Source organism: Centruroides vittatus, unplaced genomic scaffold (genome assembly GCF_030686945.1).
Source record: "Centruroides vittatus isolate TY-2023 unplaced genomic scaffold, ASM3068694v2 contig_375, whole genome shotgun sequence".
In the NCBI taxonomy this organism is placed as follows: domain Eukaryota; kingdom Metazoa; phylum Arthropoda; class Arachnida; order Scorpiones; family Buthidae; genus Centruroides; species Centruroides vittatus.
The window spans coordinates 743,273-763,336 of NW_027122197.1; the positions used below are offsets into that span (position 1 = coordinate 743,273).

At 33.1% G+C, this 20,064-nt stretch overlaps 4 protein-coding genes across 5 annotated transcripts in view; 1 reads left to right on the forward strand and 3 right to left on the reverse strand.

Moving 5' to 3' along the window:
* LOC136975560 (uncharacterized protein B0303.7-like) overlaps window positions 1-6,552 on the forward strand; it is a 41,875-nt gene extending 35,323 nt beyond the window's left edge. For both annotated transcript variants that reach the window (XM_067270642.1, XM_067270641.1), the window contains exons 10-13: window positions 654-885; window positions 986-1,047; window positions 5,351-5,452; window positions 5,543-6,552. In XM_067270642.1, the coding sequence (XP_067126743.1) occupies window positions 654-885; window positions 986-1,047; window positions 5,351-5,452; window positions 5,543-5,752 (606 nt within the window). In that variant the 3' untranslated portion in view covers window positions 5,753-6,552. The remainder of the gene's footprint in view (window positions 1-653; window positions 886-985; window positions 1,048-5,350; window positions 5,453-5,542) is intronic.
* A 5-nt stretch (window positions 6,553-6,557) lies between these two features.
* On the reverse strand, window positions 6,558-13,596 carry LOC136975561 (MIT domain-containing protein 1-like). Its single transcript, XM_067270643.1, has 6 exons — window positions 13,281-13,596; window positions 7,400-7,501; window positions 7,203-7,339; window positions 7,025-7,111; window positions 6,848-6,960; window positions 6,558-6,784 (listed from the first exon to the last, which is right to left on the reverse strand). The coding sequence occupies exons 1-6, from the start codon at window positions 13,399-13,401 to the stop codon at window positions 6,631-6,633; spliced, it is 714 nt and encodes a 237-aa protein (XP_067126744.1). The 5' UTR covers window positions 13,402-13,596; the 3' UTR covers window positions 6,558-6,630.
* Window positions 13,597-15,393: 1,797 nt separating this feature from the next.
* On the reverse strand, window positions 15,394-16,776 carry LOC136975591 (uncharacterized; the record flags this gene model as incomplete). Its single annotated transcript, XM_067270675.1, has 1 exon — window positions 15,394-16,776. A coding segment is annotated over one exon (969 nt), but the record flags the coding sequence as incomplete, so codon positions are not given.
* rno (rhinoceros) overlaps window positions 15,394-20,064 on the reverse strand; it is an 84,037-nt gene continuing 79,366 nt past the window's right edge. The window contains exon 18 of the mRNA XM_067270635.1: window positions 15,394-18,073. Coding sequence (XP_067126736.1) covers window positions 16,865-18,073 — 1,209 coding nt within the window. The 3' untranslated portion in view covers window positions 15,394-16,864. The remainder of the gene's footprint in view (window positions 18,074-20,064) is intronic.

Here is a 20,064-nt window from a genome sequence, read left to right on the forward strand (position 1 = left end):
TATGTAAAAATTTTTTTTCATTACTCAAACCTCATTTCAAACTATAATGTAATATGCAATTATATCTTCCAATTTTAATATTTCATTTACTTATCAGTAATTGTTATTAATTTAAAATTCATATTGTATAAGTACATGTAAAACCAAACTTGACATACAGTAATCAATTCATACAAGTGATTTTAATCCGTATAATATAGCTAAGTAATTACAAAAAATACTGTATTATGTAATTTGGACTAAAGGATGGTAGTTAAACTACATTGCTATTAAACTTAATAATTTGAAATTAATTTTTTCTTCTGGAAAGAAATTAAGTTTATCTATATTAGGACTCAGCCCTGTATCTTCTACTTACTGTGCAGATTTGTAATGCATCTGCATGATAAGCAGAAGTAAATGGAGTAACTTTATTACAGAAAATATCTTTTTGTCAAAACTTTTACTATATAACAAATCAGTTTTTATCCCTTCATTATTTATTAAGTTTAAAAACTAAATATTATAAAAATGAATGCTTTTCAATAGAATATTATTTAAATAATTTAGTGCTTTATATATTTTTGTTAACTTATTCTATATACAAATCTTTAAGATTATTCTAGCTTAACATTATTCAAATAATTTATATAATTATTTTCTGTAATCAATAGGATGATAATGTGCCTATAACTAAGAATCAGATGCTAAAAGCCCTCTATGATTTTGAAGGCCAGTCAACTGAAGAAATTAGTTTTAAGGAAGGTGATATCTTACATTTCGAAAGCAAATTAAGTAATGATTGGTGGAAAGGATCAATAAATGGTCAAAGAGGAATTTTTCCAGCATGTTTTGTTGAAGTAATCAGCAATAAAAGAAGTTCATGTTCTGAAGAAAAATCTAAAGGTGAAAAATATTTTTATCCTTAAAAAATACCTTTTATTTTTCTGTTAAACATATTTAAATACATTGTGTGTGCAATACAACATTTTTCTGTATGTTCCAGTCTGTTTAGTAACTGCTCTTTATCAGTTTGATGGAGAAGAAGAAGGTGATCTTAGTTTCAAGGTAAAAATAAAGCTATAATTAAAAATGTAACTTGATTTAAAAAAATCTATATTCATATAATTTTTATGCATATTTATTTATAAAAATACTCTTCAAACTTTTATCAAAATATTTTCCTCTATTTGCTTAATTAATATTATAAGAATCAGCTGTCAGTTTAATAAGACAGCTAATTTGCTTTCATAACCCTGTTTATTTTGTCATCAAATTCTGTACTGTCATTAAATTCAATTGCATATGTGAGATTCAAAATGATGTAAGTGACCATACTAAGGAAATGCAAGTAATGTTGGGTTTAGTTTTTTTTTTGCCTTGAACTGTCAGAATGAGCTGCAGAACAGGTTAGTAGTATTGTAAAGTTATCAGGAAATGGCAATTAGTGTTTTTCCTTAGTAGCAAAATGGATTGTTCTTGACTTATTACATTTTGAAACATTTACTGCATATTCCAGTACAAGTAATATTTACAGCAACTGTGGCTCATAGTATTCAGCATTCACAACTTAAAAAGTAACAGTGAATTTTGAGTGTCTCATTAAGACATCACAAAGAAAAGGTTGAACAGAGTGTGCACTTCTCTCCAACTACATTAAAGAGAATGTTTCACCCAAAGTGAATGAGCTTCACCTCTTTGTTGACACTGTAGTGGACCAAACAGAAGCAATGTACTTGTTCATCTGCAGTTAACCTTGACCACTAGTAGAAGATTTGAGACTAGCCTTATACTTTCCAGTACAAGGCTTGTCTTATCTTCTCTATGATAGGAATTTCAGAACAACACATAAAATGGGCTGATTTCAGTTTATATCATCTGCACATATTCTTATGTGCAGATGCTGGACTGCAAGGAAAGCAAATCCTTGTTGTAAAAGCATACAATTAGCAGATGTACAACAACTTTTGTAAGTGAAGGAATTGTGGCTGAAATTTAAAAAAAAAAAAACCTGTTTTCATTGAATCATGGAGAAAGGCCACTTTTCCATCTCTCAGTATAAAATGCTTGCGAGTTCCTCAATCATAGAGGAATGATTGTTGTACAGGACTAGATCAAATAGACACATACACATATGGACTTATCACACCAGTGAATGAGATTCATTCACAGAATCTTTAATAATTATTTATCTTATTCACTGGTGTGATAGACATTTAATCTAGATCCGTGTTTCTCAACCCAAAACTCATCGCGGACCAGAAAATATCTGCTTTTTTTACAAGGACCGGTGAAAATAATATTTTTAATTTTAAAAAATTCTCTGTTGTAAAAAAAGACTGCAAACTACATTGAGCAATAAATATTTATTTATTTACCAGTACATAAGTATACAAATCGATGTGATTGCTGCTTTTCTTTTTTGCTAGTAAGATCATCAATTCTTGGATTTAAAGTGGTAACTGCAAGGCGTAAGGCAGAATTAACACTCAAACAATTTCGTTGTTTTGATTTTATCATTGCCATTGCTGGAAATGTTGATTCACATAAGTACATTGTTGAAAAAGGTAGTAACATCCTTAACTGCTTTTTCATGTAAAACTGGATATTCAGTTTTAACTTTAATCCAAAACTGTGTTATGGGCATTGATTCAAACGATGTTTTTAATTCCAAGTCTGAACTTAATTCGATTAGTTTTTCCTGTTCAAAATTGTTCAATCTATTAGTTTGCTGATCAATAAACAGATTAATAATCATCCACATATTTTCTATTCGTCGATCTTCTTCAGATGGATAATATTCATTGAATGGACAAGAAATTGCTTGCAGATGTTCACAGACCATATGATTTATGTATTTTATATCTAGATCTCCTGAATTAATAAAATCTGATAAAGAATGGAACATATCATAGTTGTCTTCTTGTATTTGTTTATTCCACAGTATTCTTTTACATCGTTGACTTCATAATCAGTGTAACAGACATAGCATAAAAGAACGACATTATTTGACACATCAGTTGATTCGTCCATTTGAATTGCAAACAATATTGATTCTTTTAATTTTTGAATTAGTTGATATTCTACATCAGCCGATAATTCAGAAATTCTACATTGAATTGTTTCATTAGATAGAGAAAGAGTTTTCATTTTATCAGCAGCTACAGGTCCTAGCAATTCTGAACACACATCGATTAAGCATGGCTTTACTAAATCCTTGGCAATTGAGTAAGGCTTTTTGCATTTTGCAAGTCGTAAAGCTACTAAATAAGAAGCTTTCACAATTGGTTTTTCAACCGAAAAGCATTTTTTAAAAGAAGATATTTGTTGTTTTAATTCAAGACTTTTTTGTTCAAAAAAAGTTATTGGCATGTTTTCCAGTTGTGGATGTTTAGATTTTAAATGATGTAAAAGTTTAGCTGGTTTCATGCATTCATTTGACAGAACATCTTTACATACAACACACTGTGGTTTTTGCACATTTTCAGATTCTGGCCAAATAATAAAGCCAAACTTTAAATAATCCACATTATAGTAACATACAAATGTACAATTTCGTTTTGTTTCAGGTGAACGTGTTTCTTGATTGTTACTAGTACTAGCACAAGTAATATTATCTGCACTTGATTTTTTTAAAAAATCAGAGTTTTTGGTACTTTCTTCTTACTCATTATTATGCAAAGGCTGGAAAAAATGGCATTTTAACAATTATTGTTAATGATATTTTAATTAAATTTTATTGTTTAAATGTAACAGATAACAGTACAAATATATGTTCAGTATCAGAGAAAAACAAAGCAGGAATACATGCGCATACGAAATTCACTGAAACGCATTCAAAGGTTCACACAGAATAATGACACTGACAGTTAAAATTCAGCAATTATCAACACATGATATGAGAATTATAAGTAAACGTGTTGGCGCAGCTTCTATTGAATTAAAAATTTATCTAAATATATATAATATATATAACTCATCCTTTTTCAACATAGATATTGCTACCTGAATTTGATAAACACCGATCTATCCCTGTGTCATATCAATCAACACACACACACGTGCAGTCTTCCTTTCTCACAACTTATTTAACCTATCCGATGTTGAAATTCTCCATTGCCTGTGACATCATCTTGAATTTTTGTCGTTGTTAAGCCTAACAAAATTTTTTTTTTATAAATTGTTTACTGTGTCATTAAAAATTATTTTTTATGTTGTACAAACAAAATGTTTTTATATTTTTCAATATATTTAAACAAAAAATTATATTTTAAAAGTTTGTTTTAATATAAAAATTATGATGCGTAGCGACATCTAGTATCAAAAACGTTCTGATGCAGACACGAAAATTTTCAGGGTCGCCCATGCAGGTCGATGCAGTCAACACAATTTTCGGGAACAATGCAGGACAGGTTAAATATATATTTTTAAAGTTTTCATGGACCAGTTAGATTAGAGTTGTGGACTGGTGGTTGAGAAACGTTGGTCTAGATCAAATAAGCCTGTATGTATGTGTTAAACAATATTAATGGTTAAAAGCAATAGATTATTCCATTGTTGTAAAGGAGTTCATAGATGGCTTAGTGCTTCTTTCAAGTTTTAAAGGCACAGAAGAATCCAAATTTATGTGATTAATGCTTATCAAGATATCTTTTTTTCATTTTGATGGGAAGCTTTAAGACATTCTAAAATTAGTGGTCTTATGGGTCCTACACTTCCTAAGTTGGAAGACAATCAAGGGAGACAGTGAAAGAGAACAGAGCTGATTTTTTTTCTTTTGTATCATGACTGTGGATTAATAAAACCTTAGTCCTGTGTCAGTGTCTAAAGAAATTAGATGAGGTTCAAAATAGGATACATAAATGACATTTCCTTCACCCTGTACATAAAGTAAATTGATTTAATCTCAAAAATAATTAATGAATAAATATTCTGAGAGGAACAAACAATAATTATTCATCCATAGCTTGAATCTATTTAAAATTGTGCAAGATAGTTTTTCCTTTTTTTTCTCAAAACATTGTTAGAGACTTATCCCCTTTTGAATTTTACATGTATAACTCAATTTTTTCAAGTTACAAGAACAGATTTGTAGTATTGCATACATTGAGTATTAAACAGATTCAACAAATTATGTGCATTTTGTTAATGATGTATTTGAACTTTTCTTTCACTATGTGATTTTAAATGAAAAGAAAGTTATGAAATCCTTAGTTACATTTAAACTGAAAACTATATCTTTGTTTTATTTTATGTTGTTCTATGGCATTTGTTAGCCATGCATAAGTTTTAAAAATGGATATTAACTTTAAAATTAACTGAACATATTTTTTTCTAAATGAGAAATAAAATTTATGCTTAAATGTTTTAGGTTGGAGAAGAAATAAGAGTATTATCAAGAATTAATAAAGATTGGCTGTTTGGTGAATGTAATAATCGTCGTGGTCAATTTCCCATTTCATTTGTTAAACAGGTGAGATTTTAGAAATTTTTTTTGTTCTTACCTCAGTTTACAATTGTTTTGATCTACATTTTCAATTTGTTGACACTTTGTTTTTTCTAGAAACAAACTACAGAAAATGTATGTGGACTGTATGTAGCAAAGTTTCAATTTGTCAGTGAAAACCATGACGAGTTAGGATTTGAGGAAGGAGATAAAATCACCGTTACAGAATGTATTAACGGTGATTGGTTGAAAGGATATTTAGTTTCTGATAATACAAAGAGAGAAGGAATATTTCCTTGTGCCTTTGTTCAAAAATTCTATGCATGATATATCTACATTGTGTACAGTTGTAATGTTCGTAAGTATATTCATTTGAGAAGTGCATTTTAATCTTTGTTATTTAAAGGGAAAAAAATATTGTACATTGTTGATTTTGCTATCAAATGAATTTGAAAAGTACATATACAAATATTTTCTTAAACTTTTCGGATCCCTTTTTTTTTTTTTTTTTTTCATTTATAATTACCGTTTGGAATATCAAAATTTACATCCTAATAATTTGTGCCAAAGAATTTTTATCATTCCAAACTCCAATTAGTTAAATAAAACTCAAAATATTTCTAAAATTTTAACAGCTAAACAACCTCATTCTCCCGTAGTTTGGAAATGCTGTTAGTAGTTTAAAAACTCACTTTTGCAATATAAAATAGCTAATAACAACCACCCCTTGAATGCACTTTATAGTCTAAAATTAATGCCATTGCTCAAAAACTAGTCGATACCTTGAATGCATCCCGTTTTTAGAAGGAATTTGGATAAAAAGGCACATAAAAATAGAGAACTCGGAACAAATTTGTTAAAATATTTGCATTTCATTATATATATATATATTGTTTTAATAATCAATTTAATCTTAAGCATTTTTTTAAATAGTCACAAATTTATATTTTTTCATGATGCAATTGTATTTGTGAACAAAAATATTATTCCGATTGTAACTTTATATAGTTCATATACTTTTGACATTTATTTAAGAATGCATTGTTTTGTGCAAAAGAATTTTTATTGCTGTTATGAAATTTTTTGTGAAGATGTAACAATTTCAGATTAAATTATTTATAAAAATACTCAGTTTGTTTTTACATGTGAGTATTTATATGTATTTACAATAATGAAATGTGACAGAACATTTTAAATTACATAAATTAAACTTTCAATGATTTCTTATGAAAAATATCGACTGTTGTTTCGTGACAAGGACGAAGAGAGAGGTCACAGAATCCGATGCTAAAGTTATTTTCTGTTGGCTTGAAGTAATCCAAACCTCTTCCTACTTTGATTACCCATCCATTATCAAACCTACAGAAATTTATTTATTTGTATAGTTTTCGTTGAAATAATGCTAAGTTAAAATTTTCTTACCTTATTTCTCTGTCGTGTAATGTCCCAGAATAATGTACTTTTAAAGTAACATTATTTTTTTTTAAACTGAAACATATTTTCTCAAATTTCTGCTCTTGAGAGGAATGATTTTGCTAGAGAAGACAGAAAATTCTTATTCATCAGAATAGCTATATTTTAAAATTAAGCGGAACATACCTCATCTATTCCAGTCGTCAAAGCGATCTTCCTTAAATTTTTACACTTCTTTATTAGCAACTCACAAAATCGTAAAAAGTTATATATCTACCTTTGAAGAAGTGAAGAATGGTATTAATTTTTAAACTTATAAAACAGACAAGACTTTAATTCACTTTAAACTTTATTGCTCACTCACCTGATGTGTCGTTCTAATATAAGGATCATCTATCTCAACTGAAAGGAGGTTTTCATCCAGGAATCTGCCAAATATTTTCTCATAATCATTACCGATAGAATTATCAGCAATCTGAATTTGTTCATGATATTTTCCAGCTGGAAGTAAAATGCGTCAAAGTATTGCAATCGTATTAAATTTTCAAGCATTTACTCTACCTTCTTTTTCATCTTGAACTAATTTCTTTATCTTTTCAGCTCTGTCCATATATTCAGTAACTTTTTGTCTCATGTGATTTCTTTTTTTATCATCTTTCATACCTACAAATAAATATTTTCTCATAGATCAGTCGTCTTCAAATTTTTAACAATGGAACCCTAAAAATGTGTGGAATCTTTCGGTGTCTTTGTAGAAAAAGTAAATCTGTTATTAGTCAACAAATTGAGGGTTTATCAAAGTTAAAGATTAGAATACTTCAAAAAAAAAAAAAAATTGTCGAAATGAACGTCATACATGAAGTATTCAACCAAGTTGGGGTTAGCTGTTACAACTATGTATTTTGGCCCAAAGGTAAAAAGGGCCTATAATGAACTGTGCTAATTTTAAAATGACTAGTTTCATTATAGTAGAAAGCACGCTGCTTTATTATAATAAGACTTAGTATCAATTAACCGAGATGAAATGTGCGAGAGTATTTTGTCAATAAAGGCAAAAATATCAATAGTTCTTTTCACAAATCTTAGCCCAGTACTTGAGAGGAGAACTAGAAATTTTAAGAATTTATTTTGTAATAAGTGACCCAAAATAAATTTCATTGAAGAAATTTTAATTCGGCAAATGTGAACCTACGACCAGTGCTTATGCATGTATCCAAAATTTCAAATCCAGTTTATTTGATAAATGAATAAATACCGTGCTTTTGCATTATACGAGACAGCCTTTTTCCACATTAACTCATTGTACTTGAAAAACTTTCAATTATCTAAGCTATTAATTACGCCCATAAGTCCAATCTATGTTTATCTACATAATCTCTTTTGTAATTAAATTTTAATTAGTGAACTTTAGTTCAAAATTATCCAGACATAGTTTAACACAAAATCCATTAGGAATGACAGTGAAGCCCTGTCTTTATGCAGAGAAGGAAAAATGCCATAGCCAACTAATTTTGATTTCAATCAGAATGCTGCATAGGTAATTGGAAATTATTTATCAATAAATCTGAGGTCACTATTTCATTAACTTATCCATGCTTTTTTGTTTTTTCTAATCTTTTATTTAAATTATGAAGCACTAGAGGACTGAGCACAAGTTTGACAATGCCACTGGCTAGCGCTTAGTGTTTTACTGTTACGTGGGTAATGATACAAACTTTTGATGACTGACGTTTCGCTATAAGCTACTTCCTTAAAAACACAGGAAAAAAAACATCCAATTAAAAACACAAGTTTAAAAATTGGAACTGGTGATGTCACAGACATCTTTCCATCCACTTGGGGATGGTATGAGATTGGAAGAAAAGATGACTGTGGCATCACCAGTTTTAATTTTTAAACTTGTGTTTTTAATTGGATGTTTTTCTGTGTTTTTAAGGGAAGTTTTTTAATTTTGACGGCCAAGTAGCCTACAGTGAAAGGGTCGGTCGTCAAAAGTTTGTATTCCGAAACATTGAAAGTGAATAAATGGTGATTTCTGTGTAAACAGACTTTAACTTTGGCTCAAAATTAAATTTAAAATTGATGTGCAATGGCACTCTGCCAGTTTTGGTTTCTTTAACAAAAAATCACTTGTGAACACTAATTTTTATTGACTGGTTTAAGTAAAAAATAAATCACTAGATAGCTGAACATGAAAAACTTTCCTCCCTAGGAATGGAACCATTAATCTGAGATACAAGAACCACTGTTATTATAACAGTGTCACTAGTTTTGCTGTTATTTGAGCTAATCACACTTAAACGCTAAAAGTGCTAGACAACTAACTGTGCGTAAGTTATACGGTCGAGACAATAAAGACAAACCTTGGTTTTCATCGGATGGTTAGAATTTTTAAGGGTCTGTCAACCCGAATGCATCGGATTCCGTCACTGATTTCCGTCGTGGGCCTAGCCAAACCCATAGTGAGTGTTTAAAAAGCCCCTAATTCTCTCTGCTCTGTAGATATTTTTTTTTATTAATAACTAGTGCATTTCAAAATTATAAACACACCCATTTCCTATGGTAATATATTTATTATATTAGTATGTCGTTTACAACAACAATTTAAACGTTTTCTGAAATTTTTAGCAATCTGACGATTACAAAAAAAAATTATCATAGATTTTCAATTTTTGAGTTTTTCAAAAGTATAAACACGGGTGCATAAAATTAGTATAATAATTTTTTTTATTAATTATTGGGAGTATAACTCATTATTAAAAACGTGGCGCTAATTTTAAACAGCTTTTTGTGATTTAAAACGATGCCTCGTGGAAAAACACTAACAGAGTTGGAAATACATGAAATTTACCAACTAAAAGAATCAGGACAATCTCTAAGACAAATTTCGGCAGCTATAAATCAATCTACACATACCATGAGAAATGTGTTAACTCAGGGAAAATTATGGTAGAAATAAATAGGAGGTCTAAACTCCTTACACTTAGAAACGAAAGAAAGGTTTTTCAGCTACTGACGGTCAACAAGTTGTCTGTTAGAGAAGCAAAGCAGCATCAACATTGCCAACTGCAGTTTCACCAGCAACTGTATGGAGATGTATGCATAATCATAAAAATGCCAAATTTACAAAAATGGCTGCCAAACCGAAATTAACACAATTGCACAAAACAACTAGATTAAAGTGGGCCAAAGACAAGATGACATGGAAAGAGGGGTGGAAACAAATAGGTCCATCCAAATTCCACTTTTTTTTTTCATCCGAAAAGACTGACGGTTAGTCGCTACTGGCATGATTTGAGGAAGAACAAAGTCAGAATGAGCAGACGGCAAAGTGGGAGGCTCTGTGATAACGGGCAGGATTTGGATGGGGAGGTAAAACAGACATTGTATTTATAGAAGGTAGAATGAATTCAGAAAAGTATCGAGAACTGTTGTATCAAAATTTAATAGCTTTTGGATCACTTATTGGAGGAGAAAACTGGCAATTCCAACAGGATAATGCTGTCATTCATACATCAAAGTCACTAAAAATTGGTTTTCTGAAAAAAAAATTAATGTAATTGATTGGCCATCACGGTGCTTTGATACGAACCCGACAGAGAATGTTTGGGACATTACGAGTCATCTTGTTTATGGCCAAAACAGACAATACAATACTGTAAATGAACTTGAAATTAGCTATTATGGATTGTTGGGAAAATATTAAACAACAACAACTTCAAAAACTGGTAAAATGTATGCCCAATAGAGTATTTGAACTAATTAAATTGGTTAATGTTACCTATGGTTCCGAGATGGCGGACCTACAAAATTGTGAAACATCACAAATTGTTTTTTGTGCACGTGTGTTTATACATTTGAAACAATGAAAAATTAAAAATCTGTGATCGGTTTTTTTTTGTAATTGTCAGATTGCTTTAAAAATTTCGGAAAATGTTTAAATTGATGTTGTAAATAATATAATAAATACATTACAATTGTTAATGTTTTTGTTATTGAAAAAAGTGGGTTGTGTTTATAATTTTGAAACCAACTATAAGTGGAATTATAGATATGCAAACCCATTGAAGATTTTATCAATGGTGGTGGCGGTACTGTGACAACTAGTAGCAATTGTGTATTACATCTGATATCTCCTGCTATTTAATGGGGGTCGGCCCCAAGTATTATAAATAATTTATTATTATGATTGTTGTTATATTTTAATTATTAAAAAAAATCAATTCAAAATGCTTTTTGTCAGTGTGTAATTTGATTTCTTTGATATAATAATTGGTGGGGTCTGATCCCTCTGTATAATAATAATAACTTCTGGTCATTCTGTGTATTTGAATGATGATTGACGTTTGAGTAATCTTTAAAATGACCATGATTTTTAAGATGGTCAACAGCTTTTTTTTTTGTGGGCATCTTTCAACTGATTGATGAAATGAAATTTTATAGTGCATCAGTTATGCTAAAATACCTTAGTGGAAATCATGATAACAGAATGATTTGAAGTATGCAAAGATGCAAATTTGTATATACAGTGTTTTAAAAATAATGGTTTTTCTTAAACTATGCAGCAGAAATTTTATACCAAAATTAACTCCAACTCAAACCATTTCTAGCAACATGAGGAATTTCAAAATGGCACCAATACTTGATATAAGGATACACGTTTAACTATGAAAATTATTTACGGTATTATCCTCCGATAACTACATTTAAGGTTGAATTTGTAGTCGAAGACCCATTTGTACGAATTGCCTCGAGACGTCCTACGGCAGAGTAGGGTGTTGTCGACATCATCCGGTCTAGCCCATGAGGACCAACCTCTCACTTCGAGGCCACGGGTCTCTAAGTACCACGCAACCGAGTCGGTCGTTATTAAGATTTTAGAGTGCTTCGAACATTCTGCGATTGAATAATGGGGGAAAACGTGGACTCAATCTTTGCCTTAGTGTTGGCATAATACATTATTATTATGAATAATAATGAAAGTGATGTAGCCTGCACCCCCAGCTGCAACCTGCATCTCAGAATGAAAAACATTGTGCTGAAGCGAGAAAAATATAAAAATGTTTTGCCTGTTGCCGTTTAGCCGGATGATCAATCTTTGCTCAAAAAGTCGACAAACACTCCACAACTGGTGGCATTGCAGAGGGCCCGATCCCAATTAGGGTCCATTCGGAGTCATAGACCAAAATATCTTGGCCAAATCCCACCAGATTTTTCCTACGGGGTCACCGTAATTTGAAATGCGAGGGTCGCAAAAATGCGTAGAAATTGTGAACAATTATAAAGTTCCAAAATCGGGAAGTATCAGAGGTCAAATTGGGTCAGGAACACGTGTTGGTAATGTAGACCAGACATGAAAGAACTTTCTTAAAACTTATCTTAAACCAAATGCGACTCTGTGATTCGAAACGACCGAGGGGGGTGTCAACCGAGAGGGAAGGAACTTTGTCCAGGTGCTCACAAACAAGTGTCAGGAGTGAGAAACGAAGGGGGGGAAATTAGCTGCCGGAACATATGGCCATATCTGTGTAAAATACGAGCGCAGACTTCAAAGGCTCTGTCAAAAACCTCTCCTGACTCAGATTGGTCTCGGGTCTCGCATAGAAACAAAGAAGTGACCAATCGGGGTAAGGGAGAGGGTGAACAGGACCAATCAAAAGGGTGAGATTCGAGGGAAAAACTTATAAAAACCCCCCGGATCTCAAGGTCGAAAGGCGGTTCTCCTCTGGACAAGTGGCACAGGACAGACCTCGATACCTTTGTCCGTCCGTTCAAGCCTTCTCCGAGAACAGCGGATCCTCTACTTGTCGAGAAAAGTGTGCCAGAACGTCGACCCTCTACCGGAACTCCAGAATTCCACCTAAACTACGGACATCCACTCCCAGGAAGCTCCGGAGCCACCTCAAGTCTCGCATCTCACCGTTGGCCGACGATCTTTGTTTTGCTAGCATTATGTGAGTTAAATAGTTGTTAGAATAAACGGTTTTGTGTAAGACACTTGTCACCATCGTCTCCTGCCGCCACCACTCACATACGATTCGACCCTAGGTTTTCCTGACGCGCGATTAACTATTTGCCCCTGGAGGGCGGCTACCTTATAGAAATAAACCCACCAATAACCCACGCGGAAGAGTAGGAGCGGGTCATTCCGCTGGACATTCCTGCAAAAACTTCAATAGTGGCCATCAAACACCGGATTACGGTTCGGAAATGGGGTGGACATTCCGAACACGTGTTTTATCCAAATCAATAACGAGACGATTTGAATCGGATTTAATTTTGGCGTAAATTATTTTCTTAAAACTGTAAACACTATTGTGAAATAACCATATTTGAAAATAACAGGCGGAAACAATTATTTAACGTGTTAGGTATGTTAACGACAATGATGATTAAATTTAAAATTTACTGTTTACATTTACATGACTGATGCGAAACTTGCCTTTCAGCTCGTCTAAGATGATCTGAATTCCTTCTTGATAACAGACCAGAGCTTCGGTATATCTCTTCTTTATGTCGTAATCGACGGCCCTGGACAACACGGAAGCTGCTGCCGTTTCCATTATAAACAGTTCTATTCATTTAAAGTTTTATAACACGTTCCCGAAGACACTACTAACACATTTCGTCGCCAAAACCGAAACACGCAACGACGCCCTCTGCGGGATAATACACAAAACGCTTAAAGGAAAAATTATTTGTTCCTTTTTAAATTCTAGTCTTTACTAAACTTTACTAATATTACGATCTTTCCTAAGCGGGGAATTAAAAACAATTCTAACTACGTTTTGGTTTCGGCTAGAAGAAACCCGACGTGTTGCCAGATACATTAATGTTTTAATTCGAATATTTTTACGTAAACGATAGTAGCGAGGTCGAGACCGAAGTTTTAAACGCGAAAACGTGTACGTCGGACGTTCAGCGGCGCTGAACGTCCGACGTACACGTTTTCGCGTTTAAAACTTCGACCTCGCTATTAACGAAGAGAGAAATTTGAACTGCAGCCGGAAAATCAAAAAAACTTCAACTAAGCTTTATAAAAATTCGGATTTCTGACGCGAACTCGAACCCGGTCTCTGAAGCGGTAGGTCGACTTCCACCATCCGATAAAGATTTGTCTATAGTCTGCATAGTCTCACCCTTTGACACTACGGGTGCGACTATGCAGACGCGAGCGAGCGAGAAGAGGCGAGACGCGATAAATATCAAATCCTGTCAAATATGTGCGAGAAGCAGAAATTCGCTGTCACCAGCGAGATTTCTCGCTTGTGCATGTTTTCCTTTGCGATAACTATATCGCTCGCAACTAAATTCGCATCTGCATAGTCGCGCACACAGGTCTGGTTCGCGTCCATTCGGCTCGCATTTTCACGAGTAGGTCGACCCCGGATATGCAGGGGTGGGTGCGTTTTATTTCTTCAGCGACTACGTCATTTCCGGCCTTGTACTTTTATTAACTCAGTCTCGATAACGGTGGCGGTTCGTACGTCACGTCATTCACGCTGTAGTTTAGGAACGCGTTCATTTTACCATTCAAAATGGCGGCGCACACAGATTCGATTTCGTTCGAATTGAAAAATAACTCTTTACCGGGTAAGAAATAACAATTGTAAGGAGAAACGTTACTATATATTTATTAATTATCATTTCTGAGTTCTTCTGTCTTGTGGATATTCAATTCAAATAAGTAATTCTTCATAAGCACGATGGCCTCTTACGTCATATGAACTGTAATGTATTATGTTTACACTACAGCACGAGTTTGGTGTTAGCCCGAAACCAAGTTTCCACAAGCACCGATTGGTACCAGCCGAGTGACGTCACGCCGGTAATTGCTGCACGTGGAGGCCATGCTCGATTCTTCCTGATTGGTTGACAAAGTACCCGAACATATCGGAAAGTAATAGAAAGAAAACAACTTTTATTTTCGCGCACTTTTAAATATTTACATGCTTAATATTTACATTTTCACAGTACTTCAAATCACGTAATTAAATTTAAAAAAAAAGGTGTGAACATGAGGCACTTTATCACATCTTGGATCGATGGGTATTGTTTTTTTTTTAATTGATCGATCACTCCCGATCGATCTTCACCGTCGTCGTGACTAAATTTTCAGGTCCCGGTTACCGACGTTACTTATTACTTTTCGGATCCGTATAAATGCGTTGCCAAATGTTATTTTGATTACCAAACGCAACCGGTTCCTGAATTTTCGCTAGAAAAACAAAATTGTTACGCTTGTTTCTATTGGCTAACCTCTCTAACTGTTCGGATCTTCGGCTAAGTTAGAAATTTCGGCGGCTTTCTCGCTCGCAAAAGGCGTTTTAACCGGATCGTCGACTAAAATGTCGCGTGTGTGATGCAAATTCTGTTTTCTCGCTTGTTGCGCACCCGCTTATAACGCTATTTTTTTAAACAAAAATCTTATACAGGGAGGAAGCTCCTCCGGTATTCGGTCTCCAGAATTTGTGTGTATGTATAAATCTTGAAATTCATCAGGAAAAAAAGAATTATTTAACCGACACGTCTTTTAAACAGAGAAAAAATAAAAATTTTGTTATCTAACAATCTTATTTTCTTCTCTCTTTACACAATACATTTCTTTGTTTTGTATATGTGAAATTTCGAAAAAAGAAATTTCATAATTGTTGTCTTCCAAAAGAAAATTAGTGAAACACTGTTGGAGAGTCCATTGGTCGATCCTAAGGCACACACCGCACGTTTGCTGAAATGACATTGATATGTTCGTCCTTTGCATATATATACAGATGTACAAGTTTTGTTACCGTCGAAGAAAAATTTGATCGGGTGGATGCGATGGAACGACTCTTGCGACTCTGGAGAGGGGACTGTCGATGGATGAGATCGGATGGATCCGGGCGTTTTGATGTGATGCATGATGCCGATTGTAAATTTTGTAAAAGTACCTGTATAAAATGACCGTCTGGTGTGGAGTTTGGATTTCGTTATGCGTAGCTTACCCAGTAGTCGCCGTTCTGGCCCTTCTGTGAAAACTTCTTGAGCCGTGGTAGGTACTTGCCGCTGTTGTTGAGGTTAGTCCTGTTTTCGAACTCCCGCTCCGGTCTGGAATGGGATTCGGCCGGCAGGGTCGTTTCGCCCTCGCAGTGACTTCCTTCTGCTGCGGCCGGAGAACCGTTGGCATTGAAGGCATCTGTCCTGTTCGCGACATTCGTATTGCTGTGCCACCTTCCCGCATTGGAATAACCGGGATCCTTTCGCAACTTTAATATAAGTTTCTGCTCCCTGTTGTGATTTTTGCCACTTCCATTTCTGTTACCTTGCCACCTCTGGTTCCTGTCTGTGTGATAACCGTTCACGGAGTAAGTTCCCACTTGAGTTTGTTGGCACACTTCGGATAGGGGCGAAACCGTGGAACTGCCCCGTTTGTTCTGTAATGAACCCCCGTCTGTTGTTTCCGTGTCCGTTTTAAGCTTTTTAGGAATTTTATAACCGCTTAAAGACTTAGCCGAACAGGTATTAACAGAAAATAGAGATTCTCTAATTTTAGCACTTTCCTCTCGCAACTTGTCTTTGTCAATATTACTGGCGGAGTCTTTGGCAGGCGTCGTAACTTTGTTTGACGACACCGATTTATCACTAGTGGGACTAAATTTATTACATGTATTTGGCTTTGAAGATTGTCTTTTGTTATTTATATCACAATTTGTACTACTAGAGGATGAACTGTTATCTATATCAACACATTCATAGTTCAAATTTACAATGGAGAGACACTCTGTGGATCCATTTTCATTAACTGTCAAGTCCCGAAACAGCTGTGCTTTATTTTCTCCATTGCTATTGACCGACTGTAGTTCATCAATTAAAAGTTCTTTTGACTCTTTCTTGTCTAGGTTATCTACAGATAAATGATCCAAATACTCTTTCCCGTGATCTTGATCATTTCCCGAACAAAAGAATTACTTTCTTGATCTTTCTCTAAATTAAAATCGCCGATAATTTCTTCGTAGTTATGTACGTGCCTAATATAAGAGTTCCTTTTCAAATGTGAATTTGATAATTATATAATTTATTGTGTCTATTAAAACCTCTGTATTTTCTATGCATGTGAATGGTATTATTTGACGATTTTGGTGAGTCTGTCGAATCCAAACAATTCATTTTTTCGCCGACTACTGGCAAATTTTCTTCAGTGCAGGGCTTTTCAGTTTTTACAATCCTCAAAGAATGACTATATTCTAATTTTTGCTTTGATTCATTCCTGCTGATTGGATTTTTGCTGTACCTTTTCTGTTTACAATCTAAAATCGTTTCTCTCACTTTTTCAGAGTTTTTTGTACTTTCTACTTTTAATTTATTAGATACATGTAGTTGCCTCTGTTGATTTGAGTGACTGCTACCATAATTATCAAGTTTGTTATGAGTATCCTTATAAATCTCTCTATTTTGTACAACTCTGTTGTTCTTTTCATTTTCGTAATTGTTTTCACATTTTATTTTACTTAAACTATTTTCCAAATTCGTTTTAAATGTTTCTTTTTTATTTTCTTCTGAAGCAGAAACAAAACTTGTGTCTTTGCTGTCGTCCGAATCTGAATCGTCCGAATCACTGTCTTCTACTACCAAAAACTTTGACTTTTTATTAATAATTTTAGAGTTAATTTGTTTCAAAGACTCGATATGCTTTAAATTAATTTTGTAAGGTACATGCTCTATCCTTTCGTAAAATTCAGGTAACTTATCTACAACAACCTCAATAGGTTTTAGTTTGTACGTTTCGTGAAGAGATGCTAATTTATCATCAATGCCTTTATTTTCTTGTAAAGGAACTTCATTATTACTGTGTATCCTATTCTTATTTTCTTGTTCTGCACATTCTTCTACTAGAGACCTTTGTGATCTTTTCAAAACACCATTTAAATAATGCTTAGCATAGGGATTTGGAAGTCTTTGAGGTGGAGATTTATGCTTAAAATTGTTATGAGAATCTTTTCTTGTGTAGACTGTCCCATCAAGAACGGAGAGAATGGAATTAACAGATGGAGTGGGTGAATTCTTACACGATGTCATTACATCATACACTGTGTTGCCATGGTTTGCATCCAACACGGCTTTCATTTCGTTTTCTTTAAGGTGAAATGATTTGTTACTTATGATTGCTGCTTGCTTCTTAAAAATATCTTGCTTAATTTTATACCAGCTTCGAGATAACTTCTCTCTCTTGTTCACCATGTAGCAGAGATTCCTTACCTAAAATTTTTAAAATAAAATAATTAATAAAAAAAACACTTATTTTTATTATATTTGCAAAATATAATGAATATAAAAAACTGTACAAATAATAGATTTTCTCTTAAATAAAAGCATATGCTTACATGCTGTTTTTTAACATTAGTATATTCCAGAAGTTACTTTAATATTCTATGAAGATGAAAACAATGAAATATGTTAATAAAATAAAGTTAAAACACATTGAGAAACAGTTGTATTTTTGTTGTAATGACATTGACTTTGATTTCTACGGTGATACAAATTAATAAAAATTCCAAAGAAAAAGGGTACCTATGCACAGACACTGCACAGCTCATATTTGTGGAAAATAAAATTCATTGAATCTAATGGTGGATGGGTCAAATCACGATTCTTTCCCGTGTATTCATTTCTTCATATTTCTAAAGAAGTATTTGTTCCTATTGGAGAAACTATTACCCAGGGAGTAGAAGTATTTGAATACTGGATGTTCATTTAGCAATTTGTAAAAAATGAAATGCATTCAGTTCTCCCACTAGTTGAGCCCCCAAAACTTGATTCTCCGCATTAATTACCAGTTTGAATTTAAAATTATTTCCGTTTACATTATTTATCTTTTTTTTATGTTAAATAAATAATTTTTGATTTTTTTATCTGTTGCATAAACAAACAGTAAAAATTTTCAGATTTCAAAACTTTTTACTGAGATGAAAAGGATTCTGCAATGAAAATAAATTGGGAACCACTGCTCTAAATCTATGTACAGACATCATCATGGCCAAAAAATTAAATTTAGAATAATCTGTTGCTTGTTTGGACTATATTTTAACTTAGTTTCCCTATAAATAGAAAAACAATATACTAATATAAGAAAATAAAATATATTTAAACTAGGAATACCGAGGTAGGTCAACTGACTGGAATGACGTTTTTAAATTATCAACTTTTTGTTACTATAATACACTTCTTGTCTAGCCTTGGTATATAGTTGTGAGCATTATGTTGGCTTCTTTATTCCTAGACTTATTACACTGTCACTGGACACAAGATCAGCCTTAGAAAATAGTTTATTTTCCCAAAAAATTATGCATTTTGGACCTTAAGTCCCCCGTCAACTTTTTTTTTTTACAAATATTTATGAAATTGAAACATCCACATCTATGAAATGCACAGTATGATATAGTTTCGTAAAATACTACTCACAAATCCAATCATTATACAGGGTGAGTTTTTTATCTTGAGACAATGAAATAACTTAATTGGATCTCGTTATTTTGGGAAAAAGGTATAGACAAAAGTTGTGAGATTTTGAAGGCCAATCAATTAGTGACCTTGACCTTCAAAGTCATTTGAGGGTCAAGTCTGTTTTTTTTCAATGGAACACATATTTTTGAACCCGGCAATAAACAGTATGGTTTCCCATTAGAAAAGCTTATAATTTAAATCTTAAAATAATCTTGACCTTTGACCTAGACCATAAGATCAAAGATATATCTGGTTGTGAAATTTCCCACTCTTTCCATTGCTGGGGTTAAAAATATGTGTTCCCTTTGAAAAAAAAAGACTTGACCCTCAAATGACCTTGAAGGTCAAGGTCACATCCAAGGTCACCAATTGATTGGCCCTTCAAAACCTTACAACTTTTGTCTGTACCTTTTTCCCAAAATAATGAAATCTAATTAAGTTATTTCATTGTCTCAGTATAAAAAAACTCATCCTGTATAATTAAATATTGATACATTGTTTAGAGTAATACAATCGTATGCTTCTTTAAAAATTCACAACGGTGATATCATACTGTGTGTTTCATAGACATGGATGTGTCAATTTCATAAATATTTGTAAAAAATGCTGATGAGGGACTTAAGGTCCAAAATGCATAATTCTTTTGGGGAAATAAACTGATTTGCTAAGGCTGATCTTGTGTCCAGTGATGGTGTAATAAGTCTAGAAATAAAGAGGCCAACACAGTGCTCACAAGTATATACAAC